This window comes from Meriones unguiculatus, chromosome X, assembly GCF_030254825.1.
Source record: "Meriones unguiculatus strain TT.TT164.6M chromosome X, Bangor_MerUng_6.1, whole genome shotgun sequence".
In the NCBI taxonomy this organism is placed as follows: domain Eukaryota; kingdom Metazoa; phylum Chordata; class Mammalia; order Rodentia; family Muridae; genus Meriones; species Meriones unguiculatus.
In genome coordinates, this window is record NC_083369.1 from 83059408 (window position 1) to 83079662 (window position 20255).

At 35.9% G+C, this 20255-nt stretch overlaps 1 protein-coding gene across 1 annotated transcript in view; it reads right to left on the bottom strand.

Annotated features, from left to right (window-relative positions):
* Positions 1–20255, bottom strand: part of Tenm1 (teneurin transmembrane protein 1) — a 1125448-nt gene that overhangs the window by 684281 nt on the left and 420912 nt on the right. The window contains exons 3-4 of the mRNA XM_060375702.1: positions 4172–4432; positions 2136–2192 (exon numbers count right to left, since the gene is read on the bottom strand). Of these exons, the coding sequence (XP_060231685.1) occupies positions 2136–2192; positions 4172–4432 (318 nt within the window). The remainder of the gene's footprint in view (positions 1–2135; positions 2193–4171; positions 4433–20255) is intronic.

Genomic DNA, 20255 nt, shown 5'->3' on the forward strand with positions numbered 1-20255 from the left:
AAAACAAGGTTAAAACAATGCTGGAATATTTTTTAATTTATTTATATTTTTATTAAATAAGGTTTATTCCTTTTGTATCCCTGTTGTAGCCTCCTCCCTTGTCTCCTCCCAATCCCACACTCCCTCCCTCATCTCCTCCCATGCCTCTCCCCTAGTCCACTGATAGGGGAGGTCCTCCTCCACTTCCTTCTGACCCTAGACTATCACGTCTCATGAGAACTGGCTGTATTTTCTTCCTCTGTGGCCTGGTAAGGCTGCTCTGCCTTCAGGAGGAGGTGATCAAAGAACTAACCCCTGAGTTCATGTCAGAGATAGTCCCTGTTCACATTACTAGGGAATCCACTTGGAGATGGAACATTTTTAAGTCTTGATCTGTTGGTGAAATGAAGGAAATCAATCTGCTTAGGCAAACATCTAGAAATGCAAGTAGGACAACTAAGTACCACTAAGTCATACTGTTTACTTGTGGGATGGACAGAATTGGAAGCATCATTGATATCACTTTTTAACTCTTTTGTGGTTGAATAACTCATCCAAATTAACAATTTCTCTTATTTAAGCTTGTTTGTCTCATTCACAGCAGTGAGGCTTATCTCATTTAAAGTTTTTCAGAATATTGTATCTAGTGTCATCAATAAATGAAAAAGCAGAAAGCATAGGAAAGCAGAAACAAAATAAAATATCAATGACATTAATTGAGCCATAGGGATAGGATGTCATGGAGTCTACGCTACTGAAACGTATAAATAAAAAAATATTTTAAACATTTTAATATTTCAAATATAGAATTATAAATTCAAGTTAATGAGTTAATGACACAGATACCCTGCTAGGCATGCTTTCATGAATGGATTATGTCAGTGGGAAATAAGGAGCTCATTTGCATGCAAACACATAGTTAAATGAGTTGAAAATTATTTTTTCTTTAAATTAATATGCATTTGCAAAAACATTTACATTCTCAAGTTTTTACAGAAAAATTAAATACAGCCAGTCCTGTTTATTATCATGTGAAAACTTGCAGACTCTATGCTAGTGAAATATTACTCAGTGTTATAAATGAGACTTTAAGTTATATACACCTTGTTGGAAACAGTAGGAGTTAAAGCTAGGACATACCGAAATCTAAGTTAAGTAAAGCTGTTCAGTTTCACATCAAATGAAAACATAATTAAGAGAGAAAGATCTAGAGTATATTCTATTGTAAAGGGTTTATGGGATGTCCTTTAACACTTGATATTGCAAAAAAGGTTCTGGTGGGAGGAAAGGAGGGAAATGATTTAATTACATTATAATCACAAAAATAATAAAGATAAGTGTAATAAATCTGAGAATGAAATGAGATAAGCATATGATGATATTTTGGGGTATTTAGAAATGTTGATACACTAACAAAACTAATTAGTAATATTGTTTATGTTATAATTACTATTTTAAGTCTTTATATTCCAAATATCTCATAATTCAAATAGATGTGATTCAATGCACACAGGTGTAAACTAATTCATGCAAATATTTATAAATTTATTTTTCATATCATTCTGCAAAGGAAAAAAATTCAATGAGTATAAGGAAAAATTAAAAAAAATCATGAATGCCCTCTTTCCTGGAAAATGGCAAAAATAAAAATCTTCACAAAATGATAAACTGCCTTTTGCTTTTCTTTCTTTTTTTTTCTTTGAATGATTTGTAATTGATGGCATGTATAAAATATGATTGTAAGGCCAAGATCAGAGCATCTGGAGAAAAAGACCAAGGCTATCTGCTGGACAGCAAGGGAAAGTTATGACAGCATCACATTTATACCATGTTAAAGTTAAAGCCATCCTAAATCCAAAACGAAATAACAACAAAATAGTAACAACAAGAAGAAGACAACTATTCTGTTTAGTGCAGAACTCCAAGACAAATGAGTGTTTATCATGAAAGTATCTCTTGCCCTTATCCCTACCTGCCCTTTCAACTTCTCTTCATAAGTGAAATACACACAATTAAATGAGGAAAGCAAGCCAGTATATGGTCACTGGACTAATATCTGGCTATTTCGTTGGTCAGGGTTCATTTGGTGGAATAGGTAGGTTTCATGATTGGTTGAGGTAAATGTAATTTGCAGTCAAATATTTGGAAACACTTGCCTTGCGTAGAAGCAGCTCGAGCCTCCATGTCACAGCAAACAGGAGAGAATTTAAAACCTGAAATATTAAACATTTTAATTTCAACAGGAGCATTTCACAAATAGTTTCTAAAAAATTATGACAGCATTAATGTAAAATCTATGTCCTATAATATTTCTCCATTAAAGCATAGGATTCAATATTTTTGAGTCATAGGATCATAAATGCTACTTAATTCTACAATTTTCATTACTCATAAAAGAAACCGCCTATTGAGGATCTTATAGATACAGAATAATGATAAATTCTAGTGGAGAAACTTCTTTTTAAAAATTTATTTATTTATTAACGTTACATCCTGATTGCAGACCCCTTTTTTTGTCCTCCCATCCTCCCCTATTATATCCCTCTTCCATTATTTCCTCTCCTCCTCAGAGAAGATAGACGTCCTTCATGGTTCCAATCCACCCTGGCACGTTAAGTCACTGCAGAACTAGGCACGTTCTCTCACACTGAGACCAGACAAGGCAGCCCAGTTAGGAGAACAGAATCCAAAGTGAGGCATCATAGTCAGAGAGGGGGACCCATATGAAAACGAAGCTGTTCATCTGCTACGTATGTGCAGGGGTTTCTTTATCAATGTATGCTTCAACTGATTGCAGTTACTACAATTGTTTATGTGAGGTATTATAAATTTTTTGGTTTTGTTTTTGTTTTTTGAGACAGGGTTTCTCTGTGTAGCCCTGGCCATTCTGGAACTCACTATGTAGAACAGGCTGGCCTTGAAGCCAGAGATTCACCTGCCTATGCCTCCCAAGTGCTGGGATTAAAGGTGTGCATCACTACTGATGGGTATGTTAGGTATTTCAACCAGCCTGGCTTAGAGGAAGATATTGTAAAGAGACAATGTGTCATTTAATCTGTCAACTACTGAAACAATGGAATATGATGCTGGAGGAAGAAAAGGGCACAAGCTAGAGGAAGAATGTGTTTTCCAGAGATTTGAAACAGTTCTGAGGTTTGGACTGAAATATAGAAGGTAATGTTTTACATTCAATTATGTTATTACAGGTATATATTGAAAATTGAGGATATTTTCTACTATTGCCTTTTCTCAGCTCAGCTCTCCCTGTCCCTTTGTTCCTCTAGAAAAAATTTACTTCTGTTTTCATTTATTATATACATACATAATTTTATGTGATTGCATAAAAATCTAGGAACTTCAAATGTGAGAAAACATACAGTATTTTTTCATTTTGAAATGGGTTCAATTCATGTATTATTCAAGTATGAATGTGAATGAAAGGGAACTCATAAAATTTTGACAAAGAAAATAATGGATAGACTAAATTAATTTGATTAATAATAATTTAATGTGCCTATTATGAAATTATTTTTTGATTAGAGGAAGAGCATAAATAAAATAAGCTAACCCCTTCCTTAAAACTCAAAAAGAGAAAACATTTAATTTTCTAAAAGGTATAAGGAAATAATATATAATTACAACATAATGATATTGCTCTTAGTACTTATTGTCTGGCAAATGACTGGTATCTTTAAAATAATTGTTTGTGAAATAATTTCATTCTAATGTGGTTAATGTGAATCTGTTTATACACTCAGCAAGTCAATTTGGATCAAAGTAGAGAGTCCCCACAGAGAGTATGCATGCTATATAATTGTTCATCTCCTTGTTCATACACTGATATAAAGCCAAAACACATGAAATGAGTACTTCCTATAATAAATCCCACTGGGGTAGCACTGGAAAATAAAAATGAAAAGAAAAGTTGAGTAATGAATAAGACATTCAGAATATTGCTGACTATATGATATAATTTCCCTTGGGGGTTCCCCAGAAATGAAGACTATTTTGTGTCATTATAAATAAATGTGCCTATTTGCCAGTATACTCCTTGTTCCTGGGAACATGCTGTAGTGTATTTGTTTTCTGCATGCAAAATAAAATACTGGCCAACATAGAAAGTGATAACAAAGCAAAGGAGGAATGCTATTCTCTCTGAGTTTCATCTAAACTGAGGATATAGTTTTCTTACCATTTTCCCCATCAGACTTCCTTTCATGGTCAGTATCAGTCAAGGACAATGCAGAGTTGGCCCTGCTGGACAGACAGGAACTATGCTCTGACTTCATGCCTCTTATCCACATTCTGAGAGCATGGTCAGGTGAGGCAGCACCTTCAGTTTCTGTGTCCACGTCGGAACCCATCTCCAGCTGGTAGCCATGCTGAGAAACACTATGCATGCCTGTCTGGTAGCCAGAGCACATGGTAGGAGGGATTTCACAGAATTCTATCTCTGAAAAGAAATAACATTCAGACAAAAAAAAGTAGAGATTATGTAAATATGAAAAAATAAAATGTATATAAGTATGAAAAAAATCTTTCACTTTTCTGTCCTCATGGTTTCCTTTCCACATTGCTAGTAATTAGGAGTTTTTGCAAAGTTAGAATTCTAGCCTTTTCTTTATGGTAGCTAGGATTCTGTGCTTATTTTGTACTTCTGTTATTTAAAATTATGCTCCTGTTGATTCTTATAAAGTTCAGGGGGAAAAAGCATTCTCAAAATAGCTTATAGCTACAATTTTTTTGGTTGCACAAAATATAATGAAATAATTGAATATAATAAGTATGAAGTATAGCAAGATGTCCTCTAAAGCAATTTCTTTTCTAAAACGAATACATGTGATCTGCACAGCACACCTTCACTTAAAATAGCAAAATTATTTTTCTAGTATGTCATGTATATTAAAAATAATCTAATAAAAATGTGAAAACTGAAAAAATAATTACATTCCAATAATTATTCAAATATGTTCAACTCTAAAATTATGAGTAACTAATATTATTTTTCACTGTCCTCAAATGAGATTAAGGCATACTTTTGGCCAATTGTTTTATTTTGTTTTAATGCTGGAAGATGGTTGTATTAGAGCTTAAAAGATAAATTCCAGAGTGGGCAAGCTACAACACCGAACAGTTGCCTGGAGGAGGAGAGTTGCCTGGAGAAGGGAGAAAAAGCCATGCACTTTGAGTTAAGCTTGCAAGGATAGCTATAAAAGCAGGGAAGGGAGTTTAGAAAAACAGAAGAGAAACCCATAGTGTTAGGGTAAGCAGAACAGAGATGGAAAGAAAGAAAAGAGTTAAGCCTTTTGGATAATTCTGAGAGGAGAACAGACTTAGGAAGCTGGATGGCTGAAGTTTTGGACAAGATTCTGGGGTTGGGTGTGAGGAGGAAGCATATATCTTAGTGAAGGGATGATTATTTGTTCTTTAACTGAACAAGGAAACAACAACAATAAAACTTGCAACATAAGTCTTGCACCATGACAGTACTTCATGGATTCGATCCCCCCCCCCTTTTTTCACCAAAATTTAAACAGTTAAAAGCTTAGTAACTGTGTCATTTAATAGTTTACAAAATAAAATCCATGATGATGATGGCATTTTCCATTAGTCTACATTAAAGAGCGAATACTTCTCTGTTTGTTTATTTTTGCTATAATACCCTAAGTTAACATCATTTCTTCTAGATGCCAGTGAAGCTCCAGCAATCTATTGCATGAATATCTGACATTTTCTCTTAAAGTCAATTTATATTCAATTATGGCAAAGTACCAAATAGGGGGAAACATGCTTTAACAATGTCTAGTGAGTTAATGAAAAATGACCACATGCTAAGACATAACATTTGAACTGTCCATGTAATACTTAGATAAGGTAATCCTGGATTGTAGAACATCATATAGGATTTTCTCAGACTGACATAAGAGATAGGGTATGTCAATTAGCCCGGAAAAGGCTTAAATGACTGAATCTAATCAATACAACCCAAACTCAAACATGAATTCAATTTTTTTTAGAAGCCCACTTTATTCTCATGCAAGTTTGTCAATTTCCTGGTATAATAAAACACATTGGACTTTATATTTTTTTATTTGCATTTTATTGATTTATTGATTTTACTACAATTTATTCACTTTGTGTCCCAGATGTAGCACCATCCCTTATCCCCTCACAATCCTGCCCTCCAACCCTCTTCTCCTCCTCTGTCCCTCCCCTAGTCTACTCAGAGGGGAGGTCCTTCTCCCCTTCCAGCTGACCCTAGCCATCAGGTCTCATCAGGACTGTCTCCATGCATGGGTCTTGGTTGGAGTACCAGTGTCACAAAAGACCCTTGGGCCCAGATTCCTTGGTTCTGCTATTCTCTTTGTGGAACTCCTCTCCCCTTACCTCCCCTCTCCTTCTTTCATAGGATTCCTTGCATTCTGCCCAAAGTATGGCTGAGTCTCAGGATCTGCTTCGATACCCTGCTGGGTAGAGTCTTTCAGAGGCTCTTTGTGTTGATTCTTATCCTTTCCTTGTTTTTTCTCTCTTCCAATGTCTTTCCTGTTTGCTTTTCTGAATGAGGACTGATCATCTTACCCAGAGCCTTCCTCCTTCCTGAGCTTCTTTAGGTGTACAGATTTTAGTATGTTTATCCTATATTGTATATCTAATATCCACTTATAAGAGAGTATATACCATGTGTGTCTTTCTGTTTCTGGGATACCTTACTCAGGTTGATGGTACTGGCATAGAAACAGAATAATGGATCCAAGGAATCAAAGACCCAGAAGTAAATCCACATACCCACAGATACTTGATTTTTGACAAAGAAGCCAAAACTATACAATGGATAAAAGACAGCATCTTCAACAAATGGTGCTGGTGTAACTGGATGCCTACATGTAGAAAAATACAAATAGATCCATACTTATCACCCGGCACAAGTCTAAGTGGATCAAAGACCTCAAAATAAAACCAGACTAAACCTGTTAGAAAAAAAGTGGGGAAGAGCCTTGAACTCATTGGCACAGAAGACAACTTCCTGAACAGACCATTGACAGTACGGGCTTAAAGATCAACAATAAATAAATGGGACCTCACGAAACTGGAAAACTTCTGTAAAGCAAAGGACAACAGTCTGCAGAACAAAACGACAGCCTACAGACTGGGAAAGAATCAACCCTACATCAGAGAGAGGGCTAATAACCAGAATGTATAAAGAACCCCTGCTCAGATGTAGCCTATGGCAGCTCAGTCTCCAAATGGTTACCATAGCAAGGGGAACGGGGTCTGTCTCTGACATGAACTCAGGGCTGGCTTTTTTACCACCTCCCCATGAAGAGAGGGGAGGACAACAATGCAGCCAGTGATAGGATGAGACCTGATAAGCTAGGGTCAGATGGAAGGGGAGGTTGACTTGGAGAGGGGCATGGGAGGAGATGAGGAAGGGAGGGTGAGATTGCAAGGGAATGAGGGAGGAGACTACAGCTCAGAATACAAAGTAAATAAACTGTAATTAATATTTAAAAAAGGAAAAAAAAAGAACTCAAGAAGTTAAAAAGCAACACATCAAGTAATCCAATTAAAAACCTGGGTACAGATCTAAACAGAATTCTCAATAGAGGAATATGGAATGGAAGAGAAACAGTTAAAGAAAAGCTCAATGTCCTTTGTCATCAGGGAAATACAAATCAAAACCACCCTGAGATTTCACTTTAAACCTATCATAATGGCTAAGATAAAAATCTCAAGTGACAACACTTGCTGGAGAGGATGTGAAGAAAGGGGAACCCTCCTCCATTGCTGGTGGGAATGTAAACTTGTACAACTACTTTGGAAATCAATCCTGGTAAGGCTGTTCCTCCCTCAGGGGGAGGTGTTCAAAGAACAGGCCAATCAGATTATGTCAGAGGCAGTCCCTCTTCCCATTACTATGTAACCCACTTGGACTCTGAACTGCCCTGGGCTACATCTCTGCAGGGGTTCTAGGCTATCTCCATGAATAGTCCTTGGTTGGAGTATGAGTCTCTGGGAAGTTCCCTGTGTTCAAATTTCTGGTTCTGTTGCTCTCCTTGTGTGGTTCCAGTCCTCTCCAGCTCCTACTATTTCCCACTTCTTACATAAGATTCCATGCACTCTGCCCAACAGTTGCCCATCAGGCTCAGCATCTGCTTTGATAGTCTGAAGGGCAGAGGCTTTCAGAGGCCCTCTGTGACAGGTTCCTAGGTTGTTTCCTGTTTGCTTCTTCTTCTGATGTCCAACCTCTTTTCCTTTCAGGATGGGGATTGGACATTTTAGTTAGGGTCCTCTCTCTTGCTTAGTTTCTTTAGATGTACAGTTTTTAGTAGGTTTATCTTATGTTATATGTCTATATGAGTGAGTATATACTGTGTGTGTCTTTCTGCTTCTGGGACAGCTCACTCAGAAATGATAGTTTAACAATAGATATTATTTTACTTAGGAAAAACAAACTCTTATTAAATCATGCTTTTTGTGATAGGTTAAAAAAAAACAAAGTCCATTGTACTTAATATAACTCTTAGAAACTTTGGAATATTTTTGCAAATTTCACCATGATTCTTTATTGGATACTACAATGTTGGTATTGCTACAATGACTTGCTCATAAGCATATCAGCGTACATCTGTAAGAAAAGAATGCTAAGTAGTCTTTAAACACAACTCTTTTTCTTCCCCTGGAATACTAGTGCTTAACAGTATCTGTCTAAAAATCACTTGGAAGTACTGTTAAAACATAGGTTGCTATATCTAACCCTCACATACAACCTACTCTCTGGTTTAATACAACTGTTATGCTGTTGGACTACACAGTTTGTATTTAAAAGAACTTTAAGGTAAGGCCTATAGTTTTGGTAGGAGATGTAATTTGAAAACTTCTGCTCTAGATCTCTGAATTCAATAGGCAAAGGAGAGCAGTGAAGTTATAACCTTAAACATGGCATTACCACAGATTTCAACATGCCTGCTTGAATGCTAGAGACAAGAAAGAAAACATTTACTATGAATGACTAAAAAGTACTTACATTGATATTTTCATAGATGCAGGGAACTAATTAGTAAACTTACCTCCCAAAATTTTGGCTTAGTTTTAGTTGCACTCAGGTGATAGCACAAGAGATGTGATTTTGCAAAGATTTTTAATATAAGCATCTGAGTCATGGCATTTATTGAAAAAGGATGAGCAAATAAAAATAAACAAATGACCATTTGCCAGTTTAGATTAATGAAACACTGGGATAAGGTTTTTTCGAAGAGGCACTGAAAGATGAAGGCAGACTCCATTATTGTTAAAGAGATTTCTTTTCCAACTCAAAAGGAAATTTGAGCACTGATTTGTTCCCTTCAAAGTAAATGTCATTTAATACCAAATATTGCACAATATAAACAATTTCTTTTCAATTGGAATTATACGTCATTTTGAAAACAAAGACTAAATCATAAATAGTCTAATTAAGCCAGTTAGACTTTTTTTTTTAATTTTATCAGTTACATTTTATTAACTCTGTATCCCAGCCGTGTCCCGATCCCTCATTCCCTCCCAGTCCCTCCCTCCCTCCCTCATCTCCACCGTGCCCCTTTCCAAGTCCACTGATAGGGGGGACCTCCTCCCCATTCATCTGATCCTGTTTTATCAGGTATCTTCAGGACTGGCTGCAAAGCCCTTCTCTGTGGCCTAACAGGACTGCTCCTCCCTTCGGGGGTGGGGAGACCAAAGAGCCAGTCATTGAGTTCCTGTTAGAAATAGTCCCTGTTCCCCTCACTTTGGGAAACCAATTGGTTAATGAGCTACCACAGGCTACATCTGAGTGGAGGTTCTAGGTTATATCCATACATGGTCCTTGGTTGAATGTCAGTCTCAGAAAAGACCCTGTGCCCAGATATATTTGGTCCTTGTGGAGCTCCTATCCTTTCCCCATCAGACTAACTCCCCTTCTTTCTTATGATTCCCTGTACTCTGCCAAAGGTTTGGTCATGAGTCTTTGCTTTGAAAACACTGCTAGTTAGAGTCTTTCAGATGTGCTCAGTAGACTCCTGTCATACGTTCAATGCACATCCCATCTGTCTTTCTAAATGAGGATTGATCATCTTACCCCATGTCCGCTCAATTGATTATCTTTTTTAGGTGTATAGATTTCATTATGTTTATCATATCTTATAGGTCTATATAAGTGAGTATATCCCATGTTTGTCTTTCTCCTTCTGGGATATTTCACTCAGAATGATCTTTTCCAGATCCCACCATTTGCCTGCAAATTTCATGATTTCCTCCTTTTTGATTGCTGAGTAGTATTCCATTAAGCCAGTTAGACTTATGTATCATTCAACAACACATAGTCAGAAAGATCCAAGCAAGCTATGAGTTGTTCTTTTATGCAGTGTTAAAGGAGAGAAAGCTGAATGTGAAAGTTTAGAAAAAGAGATAAATCAATATTTTACTTATCACATAAGTTATATTCATCTAATAGCCTTACTTTACTTTCTTAAAGTCAATGCTATCATTACAAAATATTTTCTTAAATACACAAAAGTCTGCTTTCTGCTTAAAATCCCTTTAAGATGCATTATTTAACAAGCACATCAATGAACCCTTTACTGGTCATTTCCAGCCTTGCGCATATAACCTTGTGACCTAAAATGCTACATATTCCCTAGAGGAAATAAATTTCAACTTGGTTTATTATAGATCTGTTCTTACCAAAAATCTATCCACAAGAGAAATTAAATATACACTTTTAGAACACCTAAGGTTTAAGTGGCTAGACATGAGAAACTACATTCCAAGAATAAAATAGTATAGATATGTTCAAGTAAGTGTATCTGCAGTCTCATTAATATATATCTGATTTTTAGTGTAAGAAAAATGTTTTGTGGTATTTTAAGAGACTACATAGGAGAGATTAGAAGAGTAAAAGAGGAATTTTTAAAATGGATAATAGGTTTGAGGTTACATTTTATAATAAAGGATATAAAAGTGATCAATAAATGAATAAAAAGATGCTTAACACACTTAATTATCAGGAAAATACAAAAAGTACATTGTTACACAAACATATGGCTTCATATGAATTACAAACAAACAAACAGCAGAAATCTCTTACTGTGTTTGTCAGTGTTCAATTACTGTGAAGAGACACCCTGACTAATATACTCTTATGGAAGAAAGCTTTTCACTGTGGGATTTCTTTCAGTTTCAGATCTTACATTATCATCATGGCAGGGAACATGGTGGCAGTCAGGTATGGTCTTGGAGAAAAGTAGCTAAGAGAAACATCTTGATCCATAAGGAGAAAGATAGACAGAGAGAGAGAGAGAGAGAGAGAGAGAGAGAGAGAGACTATGCCCACTGAAACAATTTCTCCAACAAGACCACACTTACTCAACTATGCCATGCCTCCTAACCTTTAAAATTTACTTGCAAACAGTTCTACTTTCTGGTGACTAAGTGTTCAAATATATGAGCCTATGAGGGCCATTCATACTCAAATAAGAGTACTTATCAAGTGTTAATAAGGGTAGAGAATAACTACAAGACTTACATACTGATGGCAAAAATAAAATGTTATGCCACTTTGGAAAATAGTCTAGCAGTTTCCTAAAAGATTAGATTTGTACTTACCAGGAGAGCAGGTATGCTCCTGGACACTAATCACAGAGAAATTAAAACTGTGTCTGCCCCCAAAATTTTGTATATATTTGTTTAACGGTGCTTCATTTATAATAGATAAGAAGTAGAATTGAGTTCTTTATATATTTTGGATGTTAACCCTCTGTCCGATGTAGGGTTTGTTAAGATCTTTTCCCAGTCTGTAGGCTGTTTTTTTGTTTGTTTTGTTTTGATAACAGTGTCCTTTGCTTTACAGAAGCTTTTCGGTTTCATAAGGTCCCACTTATTAATTGTTTATCTTAGAGCCCGAACTATTGGTGTTTTGTTCAGGAAATTGTCTCCTGTGCCAATGAGTTCAAGGTTCTTCCCCACTTTTACTTCTAACAGATTTAGTGTGCCTGGTACTATGTCGGGGTCTTTGATCCACTTGGTCTTTAGTTTAGCAGGGGGTAAAAACACGGATATATTTGCATTTTTCAAGAAATTAAACTCCAACAAATCAAATAATTTAATTTAAAAATGGAGTACAGAACTAAACAGAGAATTCTCAGCAGAGGAATGGCAGGGAAACATTTTTTTAAGCTTAAAAAAGGAAAAATAATAAGTGTTTTCCAGTTGTTTGTATTTCATTTTTTGACAACTCACTCTTTTTTATTTTTTATTTTTTTATTAATTACACTTTATTCACTTTGTATCCCCCCATAAGGCCCTCCTTTCTCCCCTCCCGATCCCACCGTCCCTCCCCCTTCTTCACGCATGCCACTCCCCAAGTCCACTGATAGGGGAGGTCCTCCTCTCCTTCCTTCTGATCTTAGTCTATCAGATCTCATCAGGAGTGGCTGCATTGTCATCTTCTGTGGCCTGGTAAGGCTGCTCCCCCCTCAGGGGGAGGTGATCAAAGAGCAGACCAATCAGATTATGTCAGAGGCAGGCCCTCTTCGCAGGGAAACATTTAAACATCCTTAGTCATCAGGGAAATTAAAATGATGTGAGATTTCTTCAGAATGGCTAAGATCAAAAACTCTAGTGAGAGTACATGCTGGCAAGGATGTGGATAAAGGGAACACACTCCTACATTGTTGATCTGAGTGCAAACTTATACAACCACTTTGAAAATCAATCTGGCACTTTCTGAGAATAAAGGGAATGGTTATAATTCAAGATATATCATTCCTAGGCACATACTGGAATGATTTGCCATCATACAACAAAGTCACTTGCTCAGTTATGTTCATAGCAGCTTTATTCATAATAGCCAGAATCTTGAAACGACCCAGATATCCCTCAAACAAAGAATGGATACAGAAATTGAGGTATATCTACATAATGGAATACTACTCAGCTATTAAAAGCAAGGAAATCATGAAACTTGCAGACACATGGATGGAAATAGAAAAGATCATCGCTAGTGAGGTAATCAAGAACCAGAGAGACATGCATGGTGTATCCTCACTTATAAGCAGATATTAGCCATATAATACAGGGTAACCATACTATACTCCACAGACCTAAAGAAGCTAAATAACAATGAGGACCATAGGGAGGATATTTAGTTTTCATTCAGAAGGGCAAGTAGAAAAGACACATAAAGAATTTGAAGAGAGGGAACAGGATGGATGCCTACCATAGATGTCCTCTGAAAGACTCCACCTAACAGGAGATTGAAGCAGGTGCTAAGATGCACAGCCAAACTTTTGGCAGAGCACAGTGTGTCTTAGGAAATGGTAGGGGAATAGAAGAACCAGGAGAGGACAGGAACTCCGTAAGACCAACAAAGCCAACAAATTTGGGCCCAGGGGAAACTTCAGATGCTGATACACCAAAAGAGGTCTATGCATGGAGAGAATCTACACCCCCTGCTCAGATGTAGCTGATAGACAGCTCAGTCTCCATGTGGGTTTCCTACTAAGGAGAGCAGGTACTGTCTCTGACATGAACTCTGTTGCCTGCCCTTTGATCACTTTCCCCTGGTGATGTGGCCTTGTCTGGCCACAAAGGAAGAGGATGCAGGCTGTCCTATTGACTTGGTAGGCTGGGGTCAGATGCAAGGGAACAGGGCTCCACCTTTCTGAGGAATAGCCAAGGGGGACTAAGGGAAAGAGGTAGGGAGGGAGGGTAAGACTGGGAGGAGACAAGGAAGGGGATACAATTGGGATGTAAAGTGAATAAATTATAAGAAATAAATTTAAATTAAAAAATAAAGTAGAAATGATTCCACTGTCTCTAAAGAGTTAACTGAATAAACCAACCGTAATGTATCTACACAGTGATATTTCAGTTACTTCTAATAAAGGAAGGGATTTTTGATGTACAACAACAGAATTAACATTCTGAATAATCACACCACATAAAAGAAAACAGAAAATACATCTACATCTTGTTTTTCCAATTACTAAGTGTCTAAACTGTAAATGAATGTTCAATGATTTTTTTTTCTCTTACTGTGATAAACACCATGACCCAAAACAACTTCAGGAGGAAAGGTTTTATCTCATATTATACTTCCAGGTCATATTCCATCATCCATGGAAGCCAGGGCAAGAATTCAAAATAGGATCCGGCAGTTTTTAGTACTATTGCCCTGTAATATAAATTCAAATCAGGGATGTTGATACTGTCTGAAGTTCTTTATTGTACAGAATTTTTTTACTATTCTGGGTCTTTTATTTTTCCATATGAAGTTAATGGTCTCTCTTTCCAGGTCTGTGAACAATTGTGTTGGAATTTTGATGGGAATTTCACTGAATCTGTAGATGGCTTTTGGAAGGATGGCCATTTTTACTATATTAATCCTATGGAACCACAAGTATGGGCGATCTTTCCATTTTTTAAAATCTTCTTCACTTTCTTTCTTCAAAGACTTGAAGTTCTTAGGAACTGTGGGTGAGTATGCAGCTTGCTGGTTCACTTATTCTCAGGATTGTGATTAGGTAGCTTCCTTAGACATTTTAGGCTTATGTGCCTAGGGATGGTGGCTCCCACAGTGAGCTGGGCCCTCCCACATCATTAAAAATCAGTATAATTCCCCATAGGCAGGGCCAAAGACCAATATGATCTGGGTAATCTCTTGAGATTCCCTCTTCTCAAATGGCTCTTGGTTGTTTCAAACTGATAATTAAATATTAAACAGGACAGCTAACAATTTCATTAATACCAATGGATACTTTGGGGTGTTTTATTGTACTTCCACTAATCTTCAATGTAGGTTTTTTTTTTGATGGGATTATATATCAAAAGTCAATACACTAAAGGAGTTTTAAGTCAATCCATCTTTACAGATAGAGTCAATATCCTGCTCCTTTCACATCAGTTGAATAAACTACATGGGACATGAACAGAAATATTTTTTACTTATATATAAACCAAGAGGCAGTCAAGGTTAATGGATGTATGATATTTTAGTGATCCTCTAAAGCTCAATATTTTCATAGGGATATTAAACAAAACTTAAATTTAGATAGAAAGTAGGCCGAAACTCGTTATAATTTAGCTTTTCACAGTTATATGAGAATCCAGTTAGTTGGGAGTCATTAGAGTTGCTTGAAACATTCTGACACATTAGGTCACCCTAGGCTACTTGTATTAGTGAAAAGAAATAAATTATTTAAATATTGAGGTGCTTCATAAAATGAGGTTATATATGTTCTGTATGAAAGCAGATGTTGATTTCTAGGTAACAAGTCTGTTAATGCCATTTATCAAAATCAGAACAGGGCAGTAAGATTACCTACATCACCATTTTTATAGAAGTACTATTTCTAGGCTTTTGAAAGGCACAATAATTTATTATATTTAAAATTCTACCCATTGACATTCCAGGAATCTTCAAAGCAGCATGATCTAGAAAAATATTGAGAGGTCAAGGAGCATGATTCTTTCAGCTATGACTTGGAATTTTGGGGGACTTAACATATAAAGAGTAGAGTCTATTTACAAAATAATGGGTTGTGATTAAATTATATATTTTTAAACTTTTGTGTCATGACAACACTGATTAATTATATGGAAATGAAAGTTATTAATTACTTATATAGTTTAAAATATAAGTCACTTGAGCGAATTCAGATTCTTTAATTGTAAACAAATGTCTAAAGGATAACTTGTTCTAAGCATCTGTAGTTATAATCTGAGACTCTTAGGACAAAATGTGAATGGTCAATAATCAAACAGAAAAAGTTTTGTGATAAATAGGCACATATAGAAGCTAAATAAGTTCTTCTGTTATCATTAGAAATCTCAGTTCATTAAGAGTATTGATGCAGCATGGGTAATTACTGAAAATTACCCAATTATTAATAGATTTTAGTAATATTAATATTTAAAATATTAAATTAAAAATGTGTAAATGCTTATTCAGTGAACATAAAAATAACAATCTATAATCACACTTTCACAATCAAGTCTCTATTATAATGAATTCACACAACTGAAAAAAATATTATTGACCACTTAATTCATTACTGGTTCTAGAGAACGTGCAATGGTTTAGTATAGTTTCCAATAAGAAATACAAAGACAGTAATTAGCAGTCTTCAATACGAGACAAATAATCACCACTACTAGAAACCATTTTCTGTTTCAGTTTTGGGGGCTTTTAAAAGAAAATGATAGCACATTTTCAAACAAATCATTTCATGTGAGGGTGCTCCTACACAGCTTCCTTGAACAGCCACTCAGTTTACACTCAAAAACAAAAACAAAACAAAACAAAAAAAAAAAAAAAACAAGCAGCCTTCTAAAGGTTTTCCTAGTCTTAAAGGATTAGTTCAATTTTTAATTTCCTTTTCTCTTTATGAAAAACCTTTATCAATTGTTTGCTGCTACACAAGGCAGTGAGGAGAGTGAGTTTGCAAAACTATGTCATGTCCTTTGCAAAGTTCCACAGAGATTCTTTTTAAGGGCCCTAGTGATAGCAAAGTAATAAAGGCATGTCATCCAAACCTGACCTTTAGTTTCACGCTGAGGGCTCATCAGCCTTTTCTGGGGTTATAAGAGTGAGAGGAGGAGTTCCCTGAATGTGTAGTATTGTAGCTTGTGGTTATCAGAGAACATAACTAAAACAACCAACTGTCCTGAAGCCTAATCTTCTCTTTGCATTTTCAAGTGCTCATTATGCCTTATTTTATTTCCAAGAGCTCTTTGTGTGTTTGTTATACTGAAAAGGATACTAGCAAATCCAAGCAGGGTTTAATCCCAGATATAAATATTTATTATTTGAAACAAAGTGCTATTGCCTATCTGACAACATCCCAGAATGTAGTTAAAAATGATCAGGCTGATGCCAAATAGAATATTCTCAGAAGTACAGTGAATTACTAAACTGTAAAAAAACAGCCTATATCAAAGAAGTCCAGGAAATAATTGCACAAAATCGAAAGGAACATTGATGAAATAAGGATCTGGAGAAAATCTGAACAAACTGATCACACTTAGCGATAGACCAAAACAGCCATCATTGTAAAGAGAGGAACATATTTGATGTGGGACTTTTTCCTCAAGTAATTTTTGCCTTAGAGATCCTCTTTTTAGACTGTATTCATACAAGAGAACTTGCATAGCAGCTAATGTAACAGCTCCTGAGAGAGTGTAAAAGAGGAATGCTTGCTGTACAGCCTTTGTGACAAGAGCCTGGAAAAGAAATCAAGAACAATGATAGTGGGATGTCCTAGACTACAACAGAAATTTGATCAATGAGAACGTGAACAACATTTCAACATTTTGAACAAGACAGGGGCTTCCTGGTTTAAATGAGAAATTTTCAGGGCTACTGAACACTTCAAATATGTGTTGTTCAATGGCCCTAAAAATTTCTCATTTCTTACCTGTGTTGGTCCAATTTTCTGGCTATTCATAACACTTTGGATACTGCATACTTATTGTTCACTGTGATCTTCCAGGTATAGTTGTGTATGTATTTCCATTATGCTCACTAACCATGTAAAGCTTTTTGCTCAGTGTGTTCTGTTTGTGTGTGTGTCTGAAAATTTAAACCACCTTAATCTACTGTAAAATTCCATGTAGAGGAGTGACACTGTTAAAGATATTTGTAAGTGCTTCACATACATACTCACAAAGGCAAACAATATGAATTCTGAAACATTCCACAGCTCTCTGATAGCATTTATTTTGTGATGAATGACTAAGATGTCAAGATAGGACCAGAGTCGATGCCCACAAAGAGCTACTGAATAAATTATATTCCATTCTGTTGCGTGAGTGATTCTTACTAACACTTTTTCAAAGACATTATTTTTCTTTGCCTCTCTGGTGTTGAACATATAATGCCAAGAACCTAAGATACTGCTCTTTGATCTCTAATCTGATGCACATACAAAATCTGTCTCAAAATCCTCACAAAGTTTTCCCGAAGTTTTTTCCATCTCAGTAATTTTACTTTTCATGATAACACCTAGAACCTTACTATATACTCTTATACTTTGCTGTTTAATTTTCCATTATTTGTACCATATATTGTCTTGAATTTGACTGTTAGCTCCTATACAGTATAGTATATTCTAAATTTTTTACATCTTTGAATATTAAAATCTGTATGCTGTTGTGTCATGCAGTAAGAGAAAGAAAGAGGTAGATAGACAGACATAGAGAGAGTACATGTTAGGAACTCATAGTAAAATAAGAGCCCTGTGAATTAGGATTAGTTCAATAAATGCAAAATTGAGACTGAAAAGAGGTTACTTGCAAAAGTCCAGATTTCTAAACATAAAACATGTAGTTAAGGAAATAGAATATCTCTCAGCTTTTATAACTAGGATTCATAGAGAAATCTACATATGTATATTTCCTGGCTTTATTTCACTTTTTTTGTAAACTGTAACACTGATAGGCAGAGTAAACACAGACTCAGAGTTTATCTTTTCAGTTTTTGCTCAAAGAATAAATGATTAATTTAAAATTTCTCTTTGTATGTCATGGCATTTTCTCTTAGTGTGAATATTTAGAACTAGAGCCAGGCTTTATGGGCAAGGATTGAGTATTAATACTACAAACATAAAAATAGTAACTATATAAGTTTATGGACATTTTAATTTGCTTACCTATAACAATGATTTAACTATGAATATAAATAGCAAGAGAAGTATATCAAGACCTCCTCATGTGTATTCTTAATCTTTTTTTAAAATTTATTCACTTTGTGTCCCAGTTGTAGCTCTGTCCATCATTTCCTTCTCGTCCCACCACCCTTCCCTATTCCTCTCCTATCCATCTCTCCTAGTCCATTGATAGAGGAAGACCTCCTCCCCTACTGTATGACCTTAAACTATCAGGTCCCACCAGGATTGTCTGGATCCTCTTCCTCTGTGGGCTGGCTAGCTCGCTCCACCAGGGAGAAGTGATCAAAGAGCAGGAGGAGTTCATGACAGAGACTGTCTCTACTCCCCTTACTAGGAAACCTGTTTGGAGACTGAGCTATCTATGGTCTACATCTAGGCAGGGAGTCCAGGTTCTCTCTATGCATGGTCTTTGCTTGATGCATCACTCTCTGCAGGATCCCCAGCCAGCCCAGTTTTGGCTTTGTTGAATTCCTTGTGAGGCTCCTTTCCACTCCAGGTCCTTCTGTATATTCCTTCTTCCATAAGATTCCCTGTGCTCTGTCCAAAGTTTGGCAGTGAGTTTCTGCATCTGCTTTGATCCTCTGCTGGGTGGAGTCTTTTAGAAGGCATCTGCTGTAGGCTCCCTTCCTGTCCCTTCTCCTCTACTATTTCCTGTATTTATCCTGTTTTCCCTTCTCAATGAAAATTAACCATCTTCCCTAAAGTCCTCCTTGTTGTTTAGCTTTTTTAGGTCTACAGAGTCATGTGTATTCTTAAATATATATAATAAGCAGAAAAAGATAAATGTGAAATGTTGTGTGATCTATACAGAACTATATAAATTAATATAACTTCATTTCACATCTCAGAAAATTCTATTCAACAAATTATTCCATATCAAGAATTTAAAATAAATGTAAATATGAAAGAATTCTTAAAAGGGTTAATATCATGAACATATTCACAATTCATACAGTGCAGTTTTACTTAACAAGATGCTTATTAATTCAATCAGAAAATTTTTGTTTTTACTAAATTAGCTGACTATCCAAAAAGTGACACTGCAAATTTGGCAAGAAGGAAAGGACAGCAGTACTATCTATGGATTCAGGGGAATAAACAATTTTTAACAATACTAAAATAATGTAGAGTAAGACTTCTAGATAATCTGGTGTAAATAGTCTCTCAAAGGAATAACACTTGTCATAATGAGTTATGAAATGACTTTTTAGGAAAATTCTTCAGAAATATACCCTAGAGTATAGGACTGAAAGGATTTACTGAAACTAGTTAAAAGTCCTTAACAACTTTTGGGCTTTTAAAAACAGAAACACAAAGAACCAGCTCTTGGTTTCATTGATTCAAATTGTTTTATTTTTTTCCAATTGATTGATTTCAGCCCTGAGTTTGATTATTTCCAGCCATCTACTCCTTCTTGGTGTGTCTGCTTCTTGTTTTTCTAGGGTTTTTAAGTGAGCCATTAAGGTGCTTGAATGAGCTGTCTCGAATTTCTTCTTGAAGGCAATTAGCGCTATGAACTTTCCTCTTAGCACTGCTTTCACTGTGTCCCACAAGTTTGGGTATGTTGTGTCTTCATTTTACCACAGAGGGCCTCTG